At 43.0% G+C, this 24,707-nt stretch overlaps 1 protein-coding gene across 6 annotated transcripts in view; it reads right to left on the bottom strand.

Annotated features, from left to right (window-relative positions):
* kif6 (kinesin family member 6) overlaps window positions 1-24,707 on the bottom strand; it is a 645,381-nt gene that overhangs the window by 373,769 nt on the left and 246,905 nt on the right. For all 6 annotated transcript variants that reach the window (XM_069887755.1, XM_069887753.1, XM_069887754.1 and 3 more), the window contains 2 exons: window positions 8,838-8,943; window positions 4,764-4,905 (listed from right to left, as the gene is read on the bottom strand). In XM_069887755.1, the coding sequence (XP_069743856.1) occupies window positions 4,764-4,905; window positions 8,838-8,943 (248 nt within the window). The remainder of the gene's footprint in view (window positions 1-4,763; window positions 4,906-8,837; window positions 8,944-24,707) is intronic.

The following is a 24,707-nucleotide window of genomic DNA, read 5'->3' as shown; positions in this document are numbered from 1 at the left end:
CCATGCAAATTGGCTGTAATGTCCTAAATGTGGGGCACTGGGCAGCGGTCGGCCATGGTGGTGTCGTTGACCTTTTGTAGTCACCACGTGGCCTCCACCCTCCAGCCAACTTGGAGTGCACTGGAGAGGCCCACAGGCTATCTGAGTGCCAGGCGATCCCCATCTCCTCCATTTTGCTGCTCCTCCTTGGCCATGTGGAGTTTGTTAGGCAGGAACCTGAATGCCCATGCTTAGGGGCATCTGTGGAGAACTGCGGCGGGAACACCACTAGTACTTCGGCGAATTTGTTGCGTGACAAAGTCACAGAGTCCAGGTGTTGGGCCGGTAACTTGGCTTCGCCGAGTGAGAAGATCTTGGCATTCACTAGGCACCTTCCTTTGAGGTCCACTAGGAGGAAATGATGTGCTGCCAATGCAAACAACCAGGTGAAACGGCTGCAACCGAACTGTAATGGGATGGTTCGTGTGCCATATGTGCGAATACTACTGTTGTTGGTACCGGTGAGCACTGGTCCTGACTTCCCAGCGCAAGTGTCGTGGCTCGAGGAGTGCAAGATGCTAACCTCTACCCCAGTGTGTATGAGGAACATTCACCTGCAGTGTCGGTCCCATAAATAAAGGAGGGTATCACAGTGGCCAGCCGCCGTAGCCATTAACGACAGCCAGCCCAGTCGTTCCCTGGAAAAAAACAGCAACGGAGGGGTCCTGAAGCCCACCAACAGACTTAACTGGGATCACTCCCTGCTGTGGACGTCACTGGCTTTGTTGGTGGCATGGGCAAGGCCTGGGTCTTAGGATGTGACGCAGCAACTTGGTTGATGGAGACCCCACCCTGCTGCTTGGTAGGCCACAGGATATGTGCATGGCCTGCTACTTGGCGTGGGTCACAGAAATCATCGTCAGTGATGAGGAGGCGGATACCTTCTGACATCTGCTCGAGAAAGACTTGTTTGAACAGTAAGCATGACTTACTGACGTTTGCTAGGGCCAGCATCTCATTCATTAAGGTCGATGGCGCGCGGTCACCTAAGACGACCATGTGGAGCAACTGTGCTGACCTGCTGTTTCCTGGTTGAGTGAACTGACCCCATAGTAGTACTTTGTGGTATCTAAGATGATTTGTCCTGCAATGGGGTTCCAGTCTGTTCAAACCAGACCTGCAGCTGCGAGGTCCAGAAAGTCAGCATTTTCAGAGAAACTGCCTTCTGCGTGCTTGGGTTGGTCACCGCTGGGTCCAAATACCGTTTGGATCGTCGAGGTCACCAATGTAGTCGCGCTACCCACGCAGCAAGTGAAAAACCACATAGAGTCCAAAGTGAGGTGAACCAACTGCTTTGCTGATTCGCAAACCGTGCGCATAAGAACCTTCTCCCAGCAGCCGCTGTGACCTGTGGGGTGGAAGTTATGTCATCAGGCTGGGCTCTTGGCTTTTGTCCCACACCCGGATATCTCTCAGTCAGATCTGCTGCAGACTAGCCCGCGACCCTGTGAGCCAGTTCGCCTGTTGGGTGGGCGAGCTGCCAAAATATATCTGTTTATTTATTTATTCATATGTACATTTTATGGTTTTATTTTTATTATTTACTCAGTTGCAGGATATTGTTCATCAATCCCACAGCTGTGGGTAGCCAGTCCGACAGCCTTGCGTTTGATGTTCCTGGACCTCCTTTTTGATGGTAGCTGGTCAAAGATGGAGTAAGGTGGATGGAAAGGGACCTTAATAACTCTTTGAGACCTATTTGTGCTGAGTAAAACTTTGGTTAAGCCACGTGTGGAATATTGTCCGAAATTCTGGTCACTGCCTTACAAGAAATATATGTTTCTTCTTTGGCTTGGCTTTGCGGACGAAGATTTAAGGAGGGGGTAAAAGTCCACGTCAGCTGCAGGCTCGTTTGTGGCTGACAAGTCAGATGCGGGACAGGCAGACACGGTTGCAGCGGCTGCAGGGAAAAATTGGTTGGTTGGGGTTGGGTGTTGGGTTTTTCCTCCTTTGCCTTTTGTCAGTGAGGTGGGCTCTGCGGTCTTCTTCAAAGGAGGTTGCTGCCCGCCGAACTGTGAGGCGCCAAGATGCACGGTTTGAGGCGATATCAGCCCACTGGCGGTGGTTAATGTGGCAGGCACCAAGAGATTTCTTTAGGCAGTCCTTGTACCTCTTCTTTGGTGCACCTCTGTCACGGTGGCCAGTGGAGAGCTCGCCATAGAACACGATCTTGGGAAGGCGATGGTCCTCCATTCTGGAGACGTGACCCATCCAGCGCAGCTGGATCTTCAGCAGCGTGGACTCGATGCTTCGGAGAAATGCAGAAGACGTTCACCATGATGATGCCTGGATTGAAGAAGACTAATATTATTAGGAGGGATTGGATGAACTTGGTTTGTTTACTCTGGAGTGCAGGAGAAGGAGGGATGACCCTCATAAAATTATGAGAGGAAAAGAAAGGGTAGATTGTCGGAGCCTTTGTCCCAGGGTGGAAATGTCAAATCGTCAAAAGCTTAGCTTTAAGGGGTGCGAGAAGGAGATTTGTGAGGGAGTTACAAAGAGTGGTAGATGGCTGAAATGCGCTGGGAGTGAGGTGGTGGAAGGAAAAACAATAGCATCTTTCAAGAGACATTTTGGCAGGTACATGAGTAGTCAGGGAATGGAGGGACAGGTATAGACAGATGGGATTTGTTTGGAATGGCATTATCATAAGGCGTACACATTGTCAGCCAACGGGACTGAACAGTTGTGCTGTACCGTTCTATGTTCTGAACGATAGAAGCGGTTTGAGAGAGACAAATGGTCGACTCCTGTTCCTATTTTACTGTAGACCTGAAAAAGACAAACAGAGCTCACTTAAGGCATGGTCATAGGATATATTTTCAGGAAATTGGAGAAAGCTGATTGGAAAAGGGGAGCACGATACTAAAATAAACAAAACCTTCTTCACTGAAAAGAATCAAGGTGTAGATTAAAACATTCATGCTCGCCCACAGGGTTAAGATTGAAACAAAGCTCTTCAGACACACATGCAGTTGGAGTTCGATACATTATGGAAAGTTTGGTGGCTCCATAGTTATAGGACAGTGTGTGACAACACCTAAAAGAAGAAGTTCAGGCAATGGGAGAGTGAGAGGACAAATGATGAGCTCAGTGAGAAAGGTCAGTGAAACCAAGTGAGGGTAGGAGTGAAATAAGGAAGATATGAGGAAGAAATAAGGAAGAAATAAGGAAGCTATTGCAAAGATGAAAACATGCTGATCTGATAATGAGCAACATGTCCGGTTTAGGATCGAGGAGGACAACTCAATTATGCATAATTAGAACTGCAAGCTGCCGAGGTGCAGATGAAATGAGAGATTTCTGTGGAAAATATTTGCAAGGATCTTAAAGCAGAACATATTAAATGACAGAAGGCTAATGGCAGAAAACCAAGTCATGGTTGTATAAATTCATCGCTTGAAGTGAACAGAAGTCATCACCGGAAACCCTGGCAAATTTCTACAGAGGGGTGGTTGAAAGTGTGCTGACCGGCTGCATCACAGTCTGGTACGGGGACACCAATACCCCTGAGCATAAAGCTCTCCCAAAGGTAGTGGACACAAGCCAGGACATCACAGGCAAAACCCTCCCCACTATTGAGAACATCTATGGGGAAAGCTGCTGTCGGAGAGCAGCGGCAATCATCAAGGATCCACACCACCCAGCGCACCCTCTGTTCTCGTTGAAAGGGGTACGGGTGCCACAAGATTCACACCGCCAGGTTCAGGAACAGCTGTTACCCCTCTGCCCTGAGACTCCTCAACTACAAATTTAATCAGGGATTCATTTTGTGCCCTTTATTAGTTTATTTATTCTCTCTGTATTGCAGTTTGTTTACATTTGTTATCTATTTACAGTTCTTTATTTCTTTACAGTTTTTTTTTGTACTACCGAAAAATGGTAATTCTACCTCACCCGCAGGAAAATAAAGAATCTCAGTTTTGTATGTACACTGACAATAACTGAAATCTGAACAGAACCGAAGTTCTGGAGTAGAGGATAAAGTACTGTTGTGCAGATTTAACAAAATCAGTAGAGGAGTGATGCTGCAAGCTTCACGATTTTTTTATTATCATGTAATACAACAGGTGCAATATGACACAAAATTGCCTATAGTCTGCCTTAAGGCAAACAGAGATTCACCATCAGTAGAAATTACGCTTCTCAGTCAGAGAAAGAGAACCAAAAGAGACTCCCCCCCCCCCTCAGAATCACTGAGAGTCCAAGAAGTCATCTCCAACATGTAAGCTGGCCGCCTATATTTAGGGTGATGGAGTTTTACAACATGAAAAAAGGCCTTTCAGCCCAACTCATTCATGCGACCAGGATGACTATCAGAGGTAGTCCAATTTGCCTGTGGTTAGTCTGTGCTCCAAAAACATTTTCTATCCAAGTGCATGTCTAAAAGTCGCAATTGTACCCGCCTCGTCAGTTTCAATTGGCAGCTTATTCCATATTCCCATCAAATGTGAAATAGTTGCCCCAGAGATACCTTTTTAATCAATTGCCTTTCATCTTAAATCTATCCGTCTACTTTCAGATTCTCATACACTGGGGGAAAAGACTGTGACGATTTCCCTTAGCTATGTCCCTTATGTTTTATACACCTCTGGAGGGCACCCCCTCATCCTCAGCTTCCTAGGCTCCAAGGTAAAAAGCCCCAGCATATCCAGTTTCTCCTTATAACTCAAGCCCTCCAGTCCCAAAAACCGAGAACATAAATCCAAACTCAAAAAGGATACTGATTTCATTATCTCGTTGGTGCAATAATTCTCTTAATTTCATCTCTGTACCATTGACAACATCTCTGTTGGAATCCAGGGGCGAGCCTTCATTTTCAATTTGCAAGCTGGGTTTAGAGTATTTCAGCTCTTTCACTGAAGTCTGGCAGAACAAAGTTAAATGGGTAAATATTCTGAAAACACTTTTTTTTTTAAAGATTCATCTGTCACATTTTCTTTGAAAATGATTAAAATACTTTCCTATTTTACAGACTTATATCAAAGTGGCTGGCCAAGAAATTCCATTTCATGTTATAACATATACGTGCTTTAATGTGCAAAATAATTCAATCAAGACCTCAGGAGCAATGGTGAGAGAGCTCCATGAACAACAGTGTAGAGGCACGAGGAGAGCTCGATGAAATCCATGCCTTTCCATGGACACTACATCCCAAAATTTCACCCATGCATCCGTGGCTCACAGAGAACCAATCAAATAGCAATCCCACTCTCAACAAACTCAGCCTAGCTGTGTTCCTCCACCTGTGTGGAATGCCCATTACATGTGTAAGGCCTCCTATATAGCGTGCCAGAGCATTCAACCCACTAAGACTTTTTATTTTTAATTTAACTTTATTTTTGACATACACCACAGTAACATGAGCCTGTGCTGTCCAAATACCCCAATTAGCCTACAATCCCCATACGTTTTTGGAAGGTGGGAGGAAACAGGCACACCCTGGAGGAAGCCCACGTAGTCGTGAGGAGAATGTACAAACTCCCTACAGAGAGCGGCGGATTGGAACCCGGGTCACTGGGACTGTAATAGGCACGTGCTGGTGATTCATGTGTGTGTCTGAATACTCCTTGATCTTCCCTACATCAACTGCATCTTGGGCAGTATGGTTGGGCGTAATGGTTAGCGCAACACCTTTACAGCACCAGCAATTATGACCAGTCCTGGGCTCAAATCCCACAGTGTTTGTAAGGAGTTTGTACTTTCTCCGCGTGTCTGCGTGTGTTTTCTCCGGGGGGGGGGGGGGTGGTCCAGTTGCTTTGAAATATATACCGAGGTGTCGGATAATTGGGTGGCATGGACTTGGAGGACCGGATTCGCCTGTTACAGTGCAGTATGTCTGAATATTTAAAAAAATAAAAATCTTCCATTTGAGCTGCTGCAGGAAAGTAGCAAAAAAAATTAAAAGAACCAATCCATCCCAATCCCAATCTTTTCTCCCTCCTCCCGTCACACAGGAGAACTAAGTTTGAAAATATTTTCAATATACACCAACAGATTCGAGGACAATTTCTTTCCTGCCGTTATCAGGCTCCTGAACAGATCTCTCATTAGAAACACAATGCTGCCCTTGCGTTGTTTTAACTGAACTTTTTTTCATCTGAATAGCTATTCTCTGCACTTTTGCTCTTGTTTTGCACCAGCTCTTGTGGTTAGCTTGCCAGGGTAGCACACTAAACAAAGTTTTCTTCAATCTATCTCAGTATTTGTGACAATAAACAATTCAAGTCAATATTGTGAGAGTATTGTTACGAACTAACAACCCTCTTAATTTTTTTTTTAGGGATTAGAGAGACGTTGTTATCACTAACAAAGGAACAACAATGGAAAATTCACCAGACAATGTAAATTCAAAATAATAGTTTTTATTAAGTGATAATAACATGACATTTCTTACATATCTCTAACTTAAACTTAAAGTACAAATGTAAATATGTGTATGTGTTAAAATCCCTAAATTCTGAAAAGTCCATTTTTAAAACCAGCATCATTTTGGTCTTGCTTGAAGGTCTTAAATTTTCAGTTCACAAATAATTATTCTTCTTCTTTGGCTTGGCTTCGCGGATGAAGATTTATGGAGGGGTATGTCCACGTTTGCTGCAGGCTCGTTGGTGACTGACAAGTCCGATGCGGGACAGGCAGACACGGTTGCAGCGGTTGCAAGGGAAAATTGGTTGGTTGGGTTTGGGTGTTGGATTTTTCCTCCTTTGTCTTTTGTCAGTGAGGTGGGCTCTGCGGTCTTCTTCAAAGGAGGTTGCTGCCCGCCGAACTGTGAGGTGCCAAGATGCACGGTTGGAGGCGAGATCAGCCCACTGGCAGTGGTCAATGTGGCAGGCACCAAGAGATTTCTTTAAACAGTCCTTGTACCTCTTCTTTGGTGCACTTCTGTCTCGGTGGCCAGTGAAGAGCTCGTCATATAACTCGATCTTGGGAAGGCGATGGTCCTCCATTCTGGAGACGTGACCCACCCAGCACAGTTGGGTCTTCAGCAGCGTGGATTCGATGCTTGCGGACTCTGCCAGCTCAAGTACTTCGATGTTGGCGATGAAGATTAAGGCAGCTTTAAACATCACATCTTCAGGCTACTTTAAACTAACAATTCTTTCAATGAGTTGTTCTTCAGAGAGATTCTTCAATTAGGAGTGACCATTTACTGGCCACAAATGAGAAGTGGACTTAATTATTTAAAAGCTACTTATGTAGTATCTCTTGTAAATAGGATCATACAAGTCCTGTCTTTCCAGGAGGTCAAATGATCCTCTCTTGAACGAAGACATTGGAATTTGTTTTCCAAAGGATGAAACTGCCCTCTTTATCTTATAGAGACAGTCAGAAGTGGGCTTGTCTTTTGAAATCTACTGTGGTCCCCGTTTATTAGGAGTAGCACCTAGAAAGTTTTTTCTCTCTCTGCAGGAACTATTGCTGCTTTCAGTCCTGTGGTATGCAGGACGGTGAGTTTCCATAAAATTACCTTTTTGTCTCGTATTTCAATAATGTATTTCTGGAAAATCTCTCACACCACATGGTATGTGACATCATTTCTGTCTTTGAATTTTATAATGTCCTTTCACACAGATGTTCTAAAAAAAACATTAAAGTCCACTTACTCACAGAATCAAAAACTTTTGTTGGATGGTTCTCTTCTGGTTCCTGGCTGTCTGCCCACATGGACACAAAATGGCTGTACCTTTACACAGGTGCTCTGAGATCATGCCTATTCTTTCCAATATCTCAAGAACCATCATAAATGATTTCATTTCTTGACTCTAACTGCAGAAGCAGCCATTCTGTCTCTGCAAACTAGCTTCTGTCTTCCATCTCAAAGAATCATGTGTGTTTAAAATGTTAATGTGTCATTTGGGGGCCTCTGTAACCACCCAAAAATAACTTATTAAATCATATCTAGATAAAATATAGGTTTAACATTAAACTAAGGATTAATATTAACACAAATCCATTATAGTATCTGTCTCCGCTATCCACTCAGGCAGTATGTTCTGGATTCCAATCACCTTCTGGGTTCTTCCTCAATTTCTTTCTGAATCTTTTATTTCTTACCCTAATCCTATACCCTCTAGATTTAGACATCATCACTGTGGAGAAATTATTCCCTGCTGCTTCCCTTAACTAGTCCCCTCAGAATTTTGTACAATGCTATGATGTTCCTGTCAGCTTCCTCCTTCCCAAGCCAAGCAACTCCTGCATCTGCCTTCTCTCCTCACAGATGGATCTCCTCTGCGCTATTTCCAGTTCAATTATCATTGTTGCATGAAAAATGATTTACACCGAGTAACTTGCTACTGAGTTCCAATACAATATTCTTTTCTGTGTCAGTGGCATTTAGAATGTAGAACATTATAGCACAGTGCAGGCCATTCAGCCCACAATGTTGTGCTGACCTATATAAACCTATTCCCCAGAAATCTAATTTTTCATTCCCTCAAACCCAGAATCTTCTATTTTTCTTGCATACATGTATCTCTCTAAGAGTCTTTTGAATGTCCTCTATTGTACCACCCTCCACCTCCAGCCCCAGCAATGCGTTCTAGGCATATACACTCTGAGTAAAAAAACACCTCTGACATTTCCTCTCAATTTTCCTCCACTCACCTTTAACTGACGTCGTCTGGCATTTGCTACTGTTTCCCTGATAAAAAGGTGCTGGCGGTCCACTCCATCTAAGCCCCTCATAACCTTAAGTCACCTCTCATCATTCGCGAGTCCAAAGAGAAAAGACCAGCTTAGCCAACCTTGTGTTCTGGAGAAAAAGATGGAATTTAAAGCCTTTAAACTCTAACCTTTAGAAACTGGAAGCAGTACTGAATCTTTCGCATGTCAGGTCCAGTTTCCAGTGAAGCTTCAGTGTCAGTGTCCTCCAAAAAATTACTGACCAGCTCTTCCAACCTATTGGCAAAAAAAAATCCATCAGATTTTAAGCAGTTTGAACCTCATCTTTCCTACATCAATGCTGCACAGCAATTCTGTGAACATTGACGGCTGCTGTATTGATGGGTCATTTATGATGAAACAGATTTTTATGCAACTGGTAGGAAGAAAAGTGGGACTTTTTCATTCCATGTTGGCAATCAATGTGGAAGAATAATCATGGAAAATACATGCTCAAAGGAAAACTCCAGGTGTACAAAGTACTTAGAATAAAATCAAACAATTCAATCTTAAAATATTACCATGAATAGTCATTCATAAATCATATGATCACCAGAAAGACACAAGCACATTGTGCAGTGTTTATTTTGCATATATTGTCTGCCAAAATAAATTGTTCGATGTCTTTGTTAAACAGCTGAGCCATTTATCATGAGAATTTCACAGCACAATTTACTTAATGAGTCCATTATCTTCATTAATTTTTTTTATTTATTCTACACGTGAGCCTTTGTTCCAAACAAAAACCAGGAAAACTCCTACAGACCTATTTAAAATCCCTATGCCTTAGCACCAAGTAGTGAGTTGATTAGCAATGAACGGACATTACAGTCTACACCACTCACTCCAAGTTACTTTTACTATATTGTGAATATATGTTTTTACATTATGTATTTATTGTCTCTTTATTCAGTTGCTCATTATTATAATTTTTCTTTACAAACACCTATTATGGATGCAGCAAGTAAGAAATTTGGTGCATATGTACATTGTACTATGTATATGACAATAAATATTATCATTATTCTTATCTAATAAAAGGTTAGTTGGTCATTTTGAAGCAACTTTAGAAAATAGTTAACATCTATGTGGTAAATGGTGTGGGCTGTTTCTCCTGGTTGTGAGACCACTGGGCCAGGGTGTCGGAACAAAGGATTAGCCATTTAAGACTGAGATGAGATCTGCTTTCACTGACAGAGTGAAATCTAGAGCAGCCATTCTCAACAGGGGCCCCACCACATTAAAGTAAAATCCTTGTTTTCTTTTCACCTCACGTAACATAAATATTTTAATGGTTTTTTTTAATGTAGTTACTTGGAGAGGAGCATGGAAGAAACCAACTAAACTGGACTGCTTCACAGGGAAGGGGGCCGATAAACTTTGAGCAGAATCCTAAGGGGGTCACAACCAAAAAGAGGTTAAAGAAATAAATGAAGAAATGGTTGAGGGTGGCTGGTGTAGTGAATCCTCTCCCTTAATGCCTGGTCTGTGAATGGACTCAAGTAGAGTTTTCTGTAATGTACATTCTATGCAACTTTCTGTTACACGTAACAGATCAACAGACACAAAGGGAATAGAAGAGTATGGGGTAAAGGGAGAATGTTAGTTGAGGTATACTGCGTAATCACAGAACAGACTGCACCTCCTTACTGCGTTCAGACAGCAGGTCCACTGTCCAAATGAAAACAAGGTCAAAACTGTTCTGATCAAAAGCCACATCACCTATTGTTTCTCTTTCAGATGTTGGCAGCTTACATTTCCATCACACGGAACAAACTATGTCTTTGAATGCATGAGGCAGACAATCTCAAGTATATATCTGCCCTTTACCACAATTTTCCATAATATTTAAACTAGCCTTGGCTACAGTGGCTCTATTATATGTTATTAATTTCTAAATTTAATACAAAGATTGGCCTGCACAGAACACTGGAACATTTGTTTTAAAAATGAAAACCTCAAGTCATGAATAACAATTTCATAAATATGTTTACACATTTATTTGGGATTCAGATGTATTTAAGAGTATTACACCATGTTATCCATGATTTAAAGTAAACTAAATGCAGATAGTTTTACTGAAATCTGATCTCGGTGATTTAGTTCAGACTCACAATCCAAATGGCACTGAATTCATTTGAAACATTAACAAAATGGTAAACAGCTTATACAAGTCATCCTGTCCTGGAGGGTCGCAGTGAAAAATCCAAAGATAATGATATGGACGCTTCTCACAAAACTCCTGCTCCCATGTATGACCCCACCGCTGATGGCAAATCTATTCATCTCTTTCAAGATTGGAAACACAGTGATTGAGAGAAGTATGTTCTCAGATTTCTGCTCGACTGGTGGAAGAAGTGCCATTCACTCTATGCCCTGATGAAGGGTATTGACCCACACTGTGTTATGTCTGATTCTCTCTCTCTCTCTCTCTCTCTCTCTCTCTCCACAGATGCTGTCTGATCCACTGCGTTCCACCAGCAGTTCTGCTCCAGGGTCTAGTATTTGCAATCACTTGTGTCTCCACTCTTTGTCCCTTATTCTTTTCTATACATAATACGCTGCCTTGTTTTCCATTTCCAGAGGACATATCTGAATTTTTGAGAATTGCAGGCCCTCTCTCCTTTTGGACACAAGTCGAATTGTTCATGAATTTGCTGGAGTAATACAGTTTGAAAGTATTGCAACTTCATCTTTCAAAACTTACAGTTTGCAAGTCTCTCCGGAACGGGTACACATCATTAATCTATGTGAGCTGTGGTCAACCAAACCCCCTAATGGAAGTTGCATTTAAGCAACATGGGATCTATTTTAGCAGGAACTTTTTCATTCAATGGGTTGGGTTTTTAATATTAAGCACTACCAGATTAAATTATGTCACTCAACTTGAAAACAATTACACCGTAAATATAATGAATTAATTTCCAGTCTCGGATGTAGAAACTGCCATCTACCAATGAGTAAAAACACAACGCTGGAGAAACCCAGCAGATCAAACAGCACACTTTATATAGCAAAGGTAAAGATACATAATCAACGTTGCGGCTTCGAGCCCTCCATCAAGGTTTGAACAAAATGTAGGCAGACGACTGAATAAAATGGCAGGGTGGAGGGGCAGGGGGAGGAGCACTGCAGGCAAGAGGTAAAAGGAAAAGGGAAGGAGGGTACGAGAGAAAAAATGAGGGAGAATAGTACTGTGAAAAGAGAGGGAAGGGGCAGAGAGCTGGGGGAAAGGAGACAGGGGAATGGAGAAGAGAGAGAGAGAATGGGGAGTCATCTAGCAGAAACAGGGGAAGTCAATGTTAATGCCATCCGGCTAGTTTGGCAGTGCATGATGCCATGGACAGGCATATCGGCACGGAAGTGGGCTGCTGAATTGAAATAGTTGGGCACCGGGAGATCTGTCATTAATGCGAACAGAGCAAAGGTGGTCAGCGAAGCGATCTCCCAGTCTGCATCCAGTGTCTCCGATGTAGAGAACGCCACAAAGGGATTGCAGGATATAGTAGATGACTCCAGCAAGATTCACAAGTGAAGTGTTGCTTCACTTGGAAGCACTGTTTGGGGTGAGGGAGTTAAGGTAGGTAGTGTGGGCACAAGTGTAGCACTTCCGGCGGTCACAGGGGAAGAAGCCAAGAGGGCAATTAGTGAGAAGGGAAGAGTGGACCAGAGCATCATGGAGGGAGCGGTCCCAATGGAAGGCGAAAGGGGGAAGAGAGGGGAAGTGTGACTGGCGGTGGAATCATGTTGTAGGTGATGGAAATTTCAGAGGATGATATGTTCGATGAGGAGGTAAGTGAGGACAAGGCGAATCTTATTTGTTGAGCTATCTCTGAGTTCCACCAATCAGCGTCCCAAAGCCCAATGATTGCAGATATTTTTAGCTTTCTGAATTTCATGGAGGTGGAGGGTTCAGTGGCCATTGTAAGCTGCTCAGGCCAAACTTAAGCTCCGGCCAAACAGTGAATAAAACACTATCCATGCTTATAAAATCTATCAGTAGGAACAATAATGGGAACACTGAACTAAGCTCTGAAGTTCTGAGAAGCACCTATCCTGCTCTTTGGAAGAAAAAGGATAAGATACGCCTTACCTTGATTTCTTTCCAGAAATCACAAAACTATTAACCCTTTTTTTTAAATTGAAGGATCGTCCCCTGCTGATTTAAAATTCACACCTAATTTTTCTAAAGCTGTAGTGCATTTAAGAAGTGTCTCTTCAATCGCTTAGGCAGAGAAAGGCAATGGACCAAATGCAGGGACAGAGTTAATATGAAAGGCTGCCCATCGGACGCATAGACAAGTTAGGGCAGGTGAGCTGTTTCCGTGCGATGTGACTGTTTGACTCTGTGACTTGATAGTGAAAGATATACGAAGGGTGGAAAAATTAAAGGAATTATGAATGATAGATATTCAGGGCATGCTCTGTTCTCGCTGCTCCCATCAGGAAGGACATATAACGTGCCACAAGACCTGTACCTCCAGGCTCAGGAGTAGCTGCTACCCCTCCATCACCAGACTCCTGAACAACAGGGACTCATTTAAGGACTCTGACTTGGCTCATTATTTATTACTGAATATTTATTTTCAGTATTTGCACAGTTTCTTTATATGTCTTTCTTTTGTTTACATTTCTTTCTTTTGTATACATTTCTCTCTTTGTGAGTACAGTTTACAGTTTCTGGTCATCAGAAATTCTGCCTGGCTCGCAGGAAAAAGAATCTCAGGGTTGTATGTGAAGTCAAGTATGTACTCTGACAGTAAATTTGAACTTTGAACTTAAGCAAAAAGGTCTTAAACCTGAAACATTAATAATTTCTCTCTCTCTCTCTCTCTCTCTCTCTCTCTCTCACTCCATTACTGCCTGGCCTACTGATTATCTCCCCAGAGGGCAACAAAATAATCAAGGAAATTATAGGCCTGCGAGCCAAAAATTAGTGGTAGAGTAATTAATGCAGAAGATTCTTGGGACAAGGCTTAATCGCATCTGTGGAAGAGTAGACTCATTCAAAACAGTTAGCACAGTTGAATGGAGGGGAGATTCTTTTTTTTTAAAATACCATTGCATTTGTTTGAGGAGGTGGTAAAGATGATTGCTGAGGTTGGGCAGTGGATGTTGTCTACACGGACCGCAGGGAGGCATTTGACAAGCTCCCTTGAGGTAGGCTGGTCTAGAAGATTAAGTCTCGGGATCTATGATGAGTTGACAAATTGAAGACAAAATTAGTTTGGTCGTAGAAGACAGAGTTATAAAGGAGAGGACTAAGACTTCTGACTGTGACCAGTGGTGTTCTGCAGGGGTTAGCACTGAGACCTCTGTTATTTGTCATATATACAAATGAGATGGATGAGAATGTAGGAGGTGTGATCAGTAAATTTGCAGATGAAAAGAGAAGTAGAGTTGTGGAGAGTGGGAAGGTTGTCAAACAATACAGCAGGATATAGAACAGTTGGAAATTTGGGCAAAGCAGCAGATGGAGTTTAATCTCAACAAGTGTGAGGTGATGCATTCTGTGAGGTCAAATTCAAGTGGAAAGTACATAGTAAATGGCAGAGACCTGAGGAGATCTTGGGGTCTAAGTGGATCAGTCCCTGAATATAGCAAAAGAAGTGGGCATGATGGTCAAAAAAAGTGAAGCACATTTGGGGCGATGACTATAAAAGGTGGCAGGACACATTTTCAGTTGCATGGAACTTTAATTAGGACACGTTTAGAGTATTGTGCACAGATCTGATCACAATACAATAGGAAGGAAATTGGGGCTTTGGAGAGGGTGAGGAAGAGATACACAAAAATGCTGCATTAGTTATAAGGAGAAGTTGGGAAAACTTAGATTATTTTTGCTGGATACATTATATGAGGCATTTAGATAGTCTTTTTCCCAAGGTGCAAATTTGGACACAGGTTTAATAAGTGAAGGGATAAGTTTAAAGATGTGCCAGGCATATTTTACACATAGTAGGTGCCTGGAATGTGTTACAAGGGAAGGTGGTCAAAATAAATAAGAGAGCACAGCATGAGAGGCATTTAGACCGATATATGAACAGGCAAGGAATAGGTCATTTGAGGACAGGTGAAATTAGTTAGGTGGGCATCATATTTGGCACAGACATGGTGGGTTGAGTGACCTGGTCCTGTGATGGACTGTTGGAAATTCTATGTTCACCTCCAGCATTATTCTCAGTCTCGCTGGTCAGAAAATCAGCGGTCTTCAGACAACACCAGTTATGTTATGTAAGACAAGATGTTAATGTACTCCTGAGACTTGCTCTCTAGACTCTGCAAGGCAGCCAAGTGAGTGGCTGGATCTTCTGGGTTATCAAGTGGGCATCCTCCTTCCTCAGTGTTTCGCTGAGAGACCCACGACATCTCTGGAGGGTTCAGCAGTGAATCCCAACGACCTGGGCTCATCCCCCTAGATGCTATTCACTCACTTGGGGGCCCAGGTGGCTCCTCATCCAGAGCCTCTGATTACCTTTTTCAGCAACTCTGGAGAGATCTTTAACTGCTTGTCGGTGTATCTTTCCTGGCACTCCCAACTCCCGGAGTAGCCTTGAAATAGCTACAAATCCTCTGCAGCCAACTTCAACCAGTCGGACCCTTGCCTTTCTACCATGTTGCTGTACATCAGCTGCCAGCTCAGCGTACGTTCCATTCATAGGCCTCCTCCGCTACATCCTCATCCTCACAGGGCACTGTAAGCTTTTAATGAGTACAAAATCAGGCTATTTAAATAGCTGATATTAAGACTGTACCTTGTTCTCATTGAGGTCCATGACATTGGCGATACTAAATGCAACTTCACTATTGTGTATTGATTGCTTTACCAATAGAAATAAAAGCCACAATAAGCCCCATGTTCATGCCAGGCCTCCTGCTAAGAATTTTCACCACAAGGGAGGACGAACAAGGAGAACACTGCCCACTTTTCCTTCAGCCAAGCTTAGCCATTTGCCTGCATCATTGCGTTCACATTAGCACTTTAATTGCATGGTTCTTTCTAGAGACCTTCCTGGTCACTCCATGCCAGGAGCACTTGGAAGGCCCTTTGCAGGTTTACCTCCAGGTATGGTCCTCTAAGAGGTGCATCATCGGGTCATTTTTATTTTTAAATGTTATTTTCAGCATGGTGGAAGCCGATTCTGGCCATTTAAACCCGTGCTGCCCGATTACATCCAAATTAACCTGCAATTGTACGTTTTGGAGGCTGGGAGGAAATTGAAGCACTTGGTGAACACCGCGCAGACATGGGGAGAAAGAACTAACTCCTTACAGGCAAACGACTGCCTAGACTTTGCACGCGCCTGCCATGTTAGTTCTGCATCTTTATCTTTGCTATAGAAGTATGTTTGATGTGCTGAGCTTCTCCAGCATTGAGTTTCTTACTCCAATCATGGCATCTGCAGACTTGCGTGGCTTACTCCTTACAGTCCGTGCTGGATACGAACCTTGGTCGCTAGTGCTGTAATAGCGCCATGCTGACCACTACGCTATCCGTGCCGCGGTCCATGGTGAACAGACACAAATCAAATTTGTGACGCTAATGAAAACTTCAAAAGTAGGTATACAACATTGCATTAATGGTATTAAAATGGAGCAATTGGAGTCCCTTCTGGAACTGTGCAGGTTTTACTTCAGTCTGATCAGTACTGTTTCAACCACATGGAGGTTGATCCAGAGAGAGAACATTTTCTTGTAACACTTTCAGTAAAATTACAGTAACAATTTAATCCAGTTGGGCATCAGCAGCATATTTTTTATGCGCCAGAAGCAGGTCTGAAGGCACATTTTTAAAGAAATATGTACCTGGCCGGTAATGCAAACATTTTTTTGTCTGTCACTTAAACTGAGGAGGCAATTAAGAGAATGAATGTTTGAATGAATGACAGGTTATAATCATACTGTGACAGAGTATATAGAGATGTTTTTGGGAAATAAATTGGGAAAGGTTTGTTAGAGTAGGTTACATACAAACACTTTAAAACAGATCTTCTTTAAAATACTGGAGTTGTGCCCCATGCTCGATATGTCGGGGCCAACAGTCTTTGCAAGAGCTTGGGAGATTGCCCAAGAGACTTCACTAATGGATTGTGGTTTACAAAAAGGCAACAGATGAAAGATCTTGTTGGAGCTGCAGATTGTATGGAGCTGTTCTAAGAGGGTCATGTGGTTTTGCAAGCAGTGTTACAGCCAGAAACAACAGTGGGACTGGAACAGGACAAGCTGGCAAGCTTGTGAAAATCCCCATTTGGGAGATGGGTTCTTTGTTCAGCCTGGTCAAAGCCTTGTGGTTCATGCAAGAGGAGAGGACTGGCTGTCTAATGTTTCATTTGGAATAAGGGAAACAAAAAGGAACTCTGTGGTGACCTGAAAGAAAGAGGTTATCAACTGGAGAACCCTGAGGGGGAAAATTTCTTTGGCAAAACACTGAAGTGGCTGATTAAAAAGGAATCAGTTGTAAATGTCCTGGAACAACAAATCTCTCTCTGAAAACCAACTAGAACGTTCCTGAGTGGTAACCATTTACCTTTCAAGCACCAAAGCCTAGTGAACTTCATAAATGTTAAATTCTGTGCAACTATAAGAATTGCCTGCAACCAGTGAATTTGGAGGAATGAGAAGTGAGATTGGACTGTGAACCAAAGAACCTTTTTGAACTTACACCCACTTTACATACACATGTTCTTCGAATTAGAAGGGGGTTAAGTAAGTCAATAGTGATAAGTTAAAATTTGATTCTATTTTCATGTTTAAAGATAATTAAAAGCAAATTTAGTTTAAGTAACCATTTGTCTTGGTGAATATCTAACAATACTCGTAACAATACATGTAGTTACAATGTACAGATGTGCCAAATGTCTTGCTTGCTCCATCTATACAGGTACATAAAATATACTGACAAAAAATAAGTATAAAATAAAATAGCACACAATAGAAAAGATAACAAATATAAAAGGACAGATAAATATTCATACTGCAGACAGATATTTGGTGGTCCTGGAGAAGTGATATGGTTGGGATAACACAGGAAGGTTCAAGAGCCCGCAAGATGTAGGGGGAAAATTACTTTTCTTGAACCCAGAAGTGGCGGACATTTGGGTTCCATACCTTCTACCTGAAGGTAGCAGCGAGAAGAGAGCGCGGCCAGAGTGAAGGAGATCCTTTATGATATTGGCTGCCTATCTGAGATAGTGCCTCATGTAAGATGCCTTCAGTGGCCAGAAAGCCAGTCATAATAAGCTTAGCTGTGCTTGTCACTTTCTGGACCCTTCCACCTTCCTGGGTACCTGAATTTCTAAAATGAGTCTTAAGTCATATGTAGGCTAGACTAGCTGAGGATAGATTTCCTTCCCTGCAACACAATGGGAAACCATTTTTAACAGAACAATCAAAATGTTTCATCACTGAGCTTTCTCCAAAATTCCAGGTTTCGATAATTACTTGAATTTAGATTCTCCAGTTGCTCTTTTGGGATTTGACTCATGCCCACAACTCTGGTTCCCATGTGAACTTCACCACAGCAGGTTTGAAACTTTCTATTCAATCAGTGTTCTTTAAAAAATTGAGATTATTATCAGAAATGATGATGGATGTTGATATGTTCAAGTTTATTATCAACCAATTGTACATAAAAATAACCCGACAAATCAGCGTCCCTCCGGCCCATGGTGCACACACATAAAACACAATATGTTCTCCTATATGTGGAGGGTTAAAGATACTGTGTGCTGGATGGAAAAGGTCTTCTATAATTCCTTGAGCACTATTTAGACAATGGTCCCAGTAAATGTTGTCTCTAGAGAAAAAGGAGACTCCGTGATCTTCTTGGCTGTTTTAATGATCCTCAGTATTGATGTTTTTGTAGCTACCGTACCGCCCAAAGATGCAGCCAGACAGGCCACTCTCAATTATGCTCCTGCAATAGGCTGTAATCCCTCCTCAGCTTCCTTAGGAATCGAGGGCACTGATGTGCCTTCCTGACTAATTAGGAGATGTTGTAGGTCTATGATAGGTTGTACTTTACATACCTACCAAGGAAGTTTGTGCTCTCCACTTTCTCCATGATGGAGCCATTGATGTGTAATGGAGAATAGTCGACCTTCATCCTCCATAAGTCCATAATCATCCTCTTCATCTTGTCCACATTGAGACTCAGTTGTTGTCCTCTCACCTTTTTATGAGCATTTCAACCTCCTCTCTGTAACGCGACTCATCCTTGAGGATGATGAGGCCGACTATTCCGATATCATCTACAATGCTAATAATTCTGTTGGAATTGTGCAGTTGCGGGTCAGCAGCTTGAACTGAAGTGGGATGAGCACACAGCCCTGAAATGCGCCAAGCTCTGCTTGATGGACCTTGAGGATTTGCGGCCAACCCGGACAGACTTGGTCTTTCAGTTAAGATGTCCAGGATCCAGTTGCAGAGAGGGGTGTTGAGTCCCAGTGAGGACAGTGAGAATCTGAAGTATGATCATGTTGTACACCAAGGTGAAGTCGATGATCGATTTAACAACGCCATCTTTGGGAATCAATTCTACTGCCCTTTCTCAAATTACTTGGCCTGCCCTCCAAGGGCAATCAGCTGTGGTGGGGGTGTCAGGTGGTGGAGGAATAATAAATACTGAACATTTATGGCCCATTTCCAATGAATGAATAATGAAGAAATGCATTTATTATTAGTCTATCTTTTTATTTCCCTATTGTTTCCTCATGTTTAAGTGATAGGTGCAGAACAAAAGTCAGGCAGGAACTGCGGATGTTGTGATCGGAGTAAAAGCACCAGAAATGCTGGACGAACTCAGCTGGTCTTGTAGTGTCCAAAGGAGGTAAAGATATATTACCGACATTTTGGGCCTGGACTCTTCAGTGGAACCCCTCTTGTTTGTGGGTTAGGAGTGCCACAAAAGTGACTTGAAAGCATCAAGACTGACAGTTCAATGCGTCACTGAAGGAGTTCCACAAATAAAGAAGTTGAGGCTTTAAACCAATATTATATTTAGGTGTGCATGAAGAAGCAGGGTACTTATATACAGGCATGCGCCGCTTAACATCCATTCAGGCTATGTCCGACCACATATACGTCCGTGGTCCCATGATTATTCAGTAACCGCGACCAAGTCCAAGCAATTTAGAAAAAGTGATCCCAAACTGATATGACTACTCCACACTCTCCCCGCAGCCCTGATCTGTCCCCACAGCCCAGTATCAGTCCCCACACTGGTCTCACTGCTCCAAAGCTCTCTCCACGTCTCTGTGTCAGTCCCCACACTGATCCCACTGCCCTGCTCTCTTCCCACAAACCCATGTCGGTCCCCATACTGATCCCACTGCCTTGCTCTCTCTCCACAGTCCCGTGTCAGTCCCCACACTGAACCCACTGTCCCACGCTCTCCCCACATCCTTGTGTCAGTCCCCACACTGATCCCACCTGCCCCACACTCTCCACACAGCCCTGTGTTGGTCCCCACACTGATCCCACTGCCCCACTCTCTCCCTACAGTCCCATGTTCGTCACCATACTGATCCCACTGCCCTGCTCCCTCTCCACAGTCCCATAATCAGTCTCCATTCTGAACCCACTCCTCTGCTCTCTCCCCACAGCCCTGTTTCAGTCTCCGTACTGAGCCCATTGCCCGGCTCTCTGTCCACAGACCTGTGTCGGTTCCACACTGATCCCATTGCCTTGCTCTCTCCTCACAGCCCTGTGTTGGTCCCCACACTGATCTCTACTTAGAAATAAAAAAGTTTACAGGTACTCCACAGTATCACATATAGCTTTGCTAAGTAGATAATTATGGTGTTCGCACAACGTTCACATCGCATAATGCCCAATTTTACAGACCTAATTGTGGACTTAAAATGGCACATACCAGTATATTTAATCCTTAGCCAATATGATTAAAATATAATCTGGTTATTATTGCTATTTGTGAGGCTTAATTTAACTTAAGTAAGGGGAAGCTTTGAAAAATTAACTTTAAAATCTTGTTGATACAAGTTCAAGAAATGGTTACTGCTAACGATGGGGGTGGGGTGGGGTGGATGGTCAATGTAGTTGTTAGAGCAATGGTATTACAGGGTCAATGATCCAGGTTTGAATCTGGTGCTGTCTGTAAGGTGTTTGTATGTTATCCCCGTGTCTGCGTGGGATTTCCCCGGGGGGCTCCACTTTCCTCCCACCCTTCAAAATAGATGGAGGTTGTAGGTCAATTGAGTGTAATTGGACAGCACAGGCTCATGGGCTGGAAGGGCCTGTTACTGTGCTGTATGTCTAAAGAGGAAAAGAATATATGTGGTATGGCATATTTTTTCCCACTTTCACTATCTTTGAACCAGAGTCACACAAAACTATTTGCAATTTTCCTGAATTGTGTTCTACACCTCACTCGAGTTCTGTTAAACGTAGGATAAAACATTTGTAGGTTACTTAACCTTGCCAGCATTCAGTTTTCATTTATAAAATCTCTTTTCCTGACTAGACCAATTGCTGCTGGCCAGTGCTGAGTTCATTATCTGCTCCAATCTACGCAAGTCAAATCTTCACCTACTATCAGATTGTGAAAAGAAGGCTGTGGCTTTTCTCCAACACATACAACTTGCTTTTGTTTCCATGCAATTAGTTCAGTGACAGGCACACTGTGGAAAACGCTCGTGTGCATGTTTGAGGGTGCGTTTTAATCTTTTCAACTGCTGCTTCAACAAACTGAGAAAACAATTTGTAAAAATCGGACCAGTCACAATTTTGAACAAAGCAGAGCTTTCTTTCTTTCTTGTAAAACGTCTTTGTTCAGGCAGCTAGAGCCTATTTTGTACTTCTCTTTAACGTAGTAATTTCCTCATTTCCTGTCCCTGTATCGCTGAACCAGTTCCAGGATTTTGGCAACCAAGTTGTCAAGCTCAAGTCAGGTATAATATAACACTGTCATACAAAAGGAACATTTTCTGTTCTGTTTCAGTACCGTTGCCAAGTATCCAAGCACAAAGCTGAATAGATTCACGGAAAGGTTCGATTTTTTTTAATGTAAATTCTGTTCTGGGTTCACTGTGGATTCCAATAACTTAAGATCCTCAGGGCTAGTTCAAGTCTGAAAATTCTGTTGACTAGCAGGATAGTGGGTTAAAGTGATCATACACAAAGGGATTGATTGGCATTTGAGCTGCATCCGTGTGTTTACATTGTCATCTCTAAGCTCTATTTGCCACTCACTGTTTGCTTTGCTGTATCATACATAAGCTGTGATGATTTGGAAAAGTTCCCATTTGCAAGAAATATTCATGTCTAAATTGAACCTATAATATCACTTTAGAGTCATTCTCTTTCAAGTTTAGATTATTTAGATTTGTTTATTGTCACGTGTTTTTTCTTTGGCTTGGCTTCGCGGACGAAGATTTATGGAGGGGGTAAAAAGTCCACGTCAGCTGCAGGCTCGTTTGTGGCTGACAAGTCCGATGCGGGACAGGCAGACACGATTGCAGTGGTTGCAAGGGAAAATTGGTTGGTTGGGGTTGGGTGTTGGGTTTTTCCTCCTTTGCCTTTTGTCAGTGAGGTGGGCTCTGCGGTCTTCTTCAAAGGAGGTTGCTGCCCGCCAAACTGTGAGGCGCCAAGATGCACGGTTTGAGGCGTTATCAGCCCACTGGCGGTGGTCAATGTGGCAGGCACCAAGAGATTTCTTTAGGCAGTCCTTGTACCTTTTCGTTGGTGCACCTCTGTCACGGTGGCCAGTGGAGAGCTCGCCATATAACAGGATCTTGGGAAGGCGATGGTCCTCCATTCTGGAGACGTGACCCATCCAGCGCAGCTGGATCTTCAGCAGCGTGGACTCGATGCTGTCGACCTCTGCCATCTCGAGTACTTCGACGTTAGGGGTGTAAGCGCTCCAATGGATGTTGAGGATGGAGCGGAGACAACGCTGGTGGAAGCGTTCTAGGAGCCGTAGGTGGTGCCGATAGATGACCCATGATTCGGAGCCGAACAGGAGCGTGGGTATGACAACGGCTCTGTATACGCTTATCTTTGTGAGGTTTTTCAGTTGGTTGTTTTTCCAGACTCTTTTGTGTAGTCTTCCAAAGGCGCTATTTGCCTTGGCGAGTCTGTTGTCTATCTCATTGTCGATCCTTGCATCTGATGAAATGGTGCAGCTGAGATAGGTAAACTGGTGTACTGTAAAGGTAAGCATCAATTTGCAGGACTTCTACAACTGCATTCTAAGGATGCAGAAATGGGCGTAGCAGTTAGCACAATGCTATTACAGTGCCAGCGTCCGGAACTCGATTCAGGCGCTGTCCGTAAGGACAGCTTTCTCCATGCCTGCGTGGGTTTCCTCCGGGCACTCCGGTTCCCTCTTACCTTTCAAAATGTACAGGTTAATTGCAGGTCTTTGCGGGATTGTGGGGTGGAAGGGCCTGTTAACCTGTTGTATGTCTAAAGAAAAAGTATTTAAAAAAACAGGTACATCAGCTAAAGTCATTCTCCACCTCCCTCCCAACTTATACCACAAACCTTCTTACCATTCAATTTGTTATTGAAAACTTGGTTCTGTTTATATTACAGTACAGGTTATTGTTGCTAATCTTTTCAAAATGTTTGAACTATGAAGGATTAAAGTAGATTGAACAAACAGCTTCTAATTGTTGAGGGACCTAGATCAGGAAGATATATGATTATGAGATTTACAACAAAAAAAGTCAAGAGTAAAAAGGCTGTTGCCTTATGTGACCTTTATAAATCAGTGACCAATAATAATTTGGAAATTATGCACACAGACCGGATTTAAGTCTACACTGGCTCGAATTATTTTTCCATGCACTTGAGTTTAGAAATTGGATACATTAGTATTCTCTTTTACTACCTAACTGCCATATAAAAATGGCTATTATTTGTGTTTGTGATGAGGTCTGGGCGAATTCACACCCAATGAAAAATCGGCCCGTGCATTTGTGATGGCAGTTCGCCATGCAGGAAGAACATTTTCCAGCCATCAGTTGGAGATCTGGTGGCATTATAAGTTCTCCCTTCGAGTTTTTGGGGTCAAGCCATTCATTAATCAGTCTTTACAGTAAAAGGCAGGGCCCTGGGAAGTGTTGTTGAACAGTGAGACTTGGGGTACGAGCCCACAAAAAGGGGCAACTCAGGTTGGTAGGGCAGTGAAGAAAGCATACAGCACAGTTGCTTTCATCAGCTGATGTGCTGAGCACAGACGTCATGTTAGAATTATGGAAATTATTGGCTGAGCCACAGTTGGAGGATTAAATTCTCTGGTTGCAACGCAAAAGCAAGGACAGACGAAGCTAGAAAGATTGGCAGGAATGTTGCCTGAGTTAGCACAATGCTGTTTCAGCACCAGCTATTTGGGACCGGGATTCGAATCCCGCGCTATCTGTAAGGAGCTTGTACATTCTCTGCGGGTCAAAACGTATGAGGGTGTAGGTTAATTGGATGTAATTGAGCAGCATGGGCAGAAATGGTTTGTTACTGTGCTGTATGTCTAAATTTAAATTTAAATTCTAAAGGAGGCTGAGGGGTTGAAACTTTGGTTACCCTTTCTTTCCTGTGGATGCTGTGTGACCCTGCTGAGTTTCTCCAGCACCATTTGTGATTTGCACTAGACAAGGACTGTCTTTTTCCCAGGGTAGGAGAATCTAAAGTTTGATGTTGAGAGGGAAAAGATTTAAAGGGGATCTGAAGGGAAAATGTTTCACACAGCATGGTCATTATTCATAATCTTTTCATGCAGATCAAATCCAAACTAATTACGAACATAAAAAATGGGAGCAGGGGTAAGTCCAAATGAACTACTCACACTAACTATCCAAGACTCTCATGAGTATGAAACAATATTTATTTGATTAGTCTATATGGATACTTGTGTATTGTTTATCTGTGTGTGTGTTAGGACTGGCTGTGTGTCTGCGTGTTTTGCATCAAGGACCGGAGAACGCTGTTTCGGCAGATTGTACTTGTACAATCAGATGACAATAAACCTGACAACTTGACTTGAC

Source organism: Narcine bancroftii, chromosome 6 (assembly GCF_036971445.1).
Source record: "Narcine bancroftii isolate sNarBan1 chromosome 6, sNarBan1.hap1, whole genome shotgun sequence".
NCBI lineage: Eukaryota > Metazoa > Chordata > Chondrichthyes > Torpediniformes > Narcinidae > Narcine > Narcine bancroftii.
Note: the sequence above shows the minus strand (reverse complement) of the source record. Positions and strands in the feature narration are given on the sequence as shown.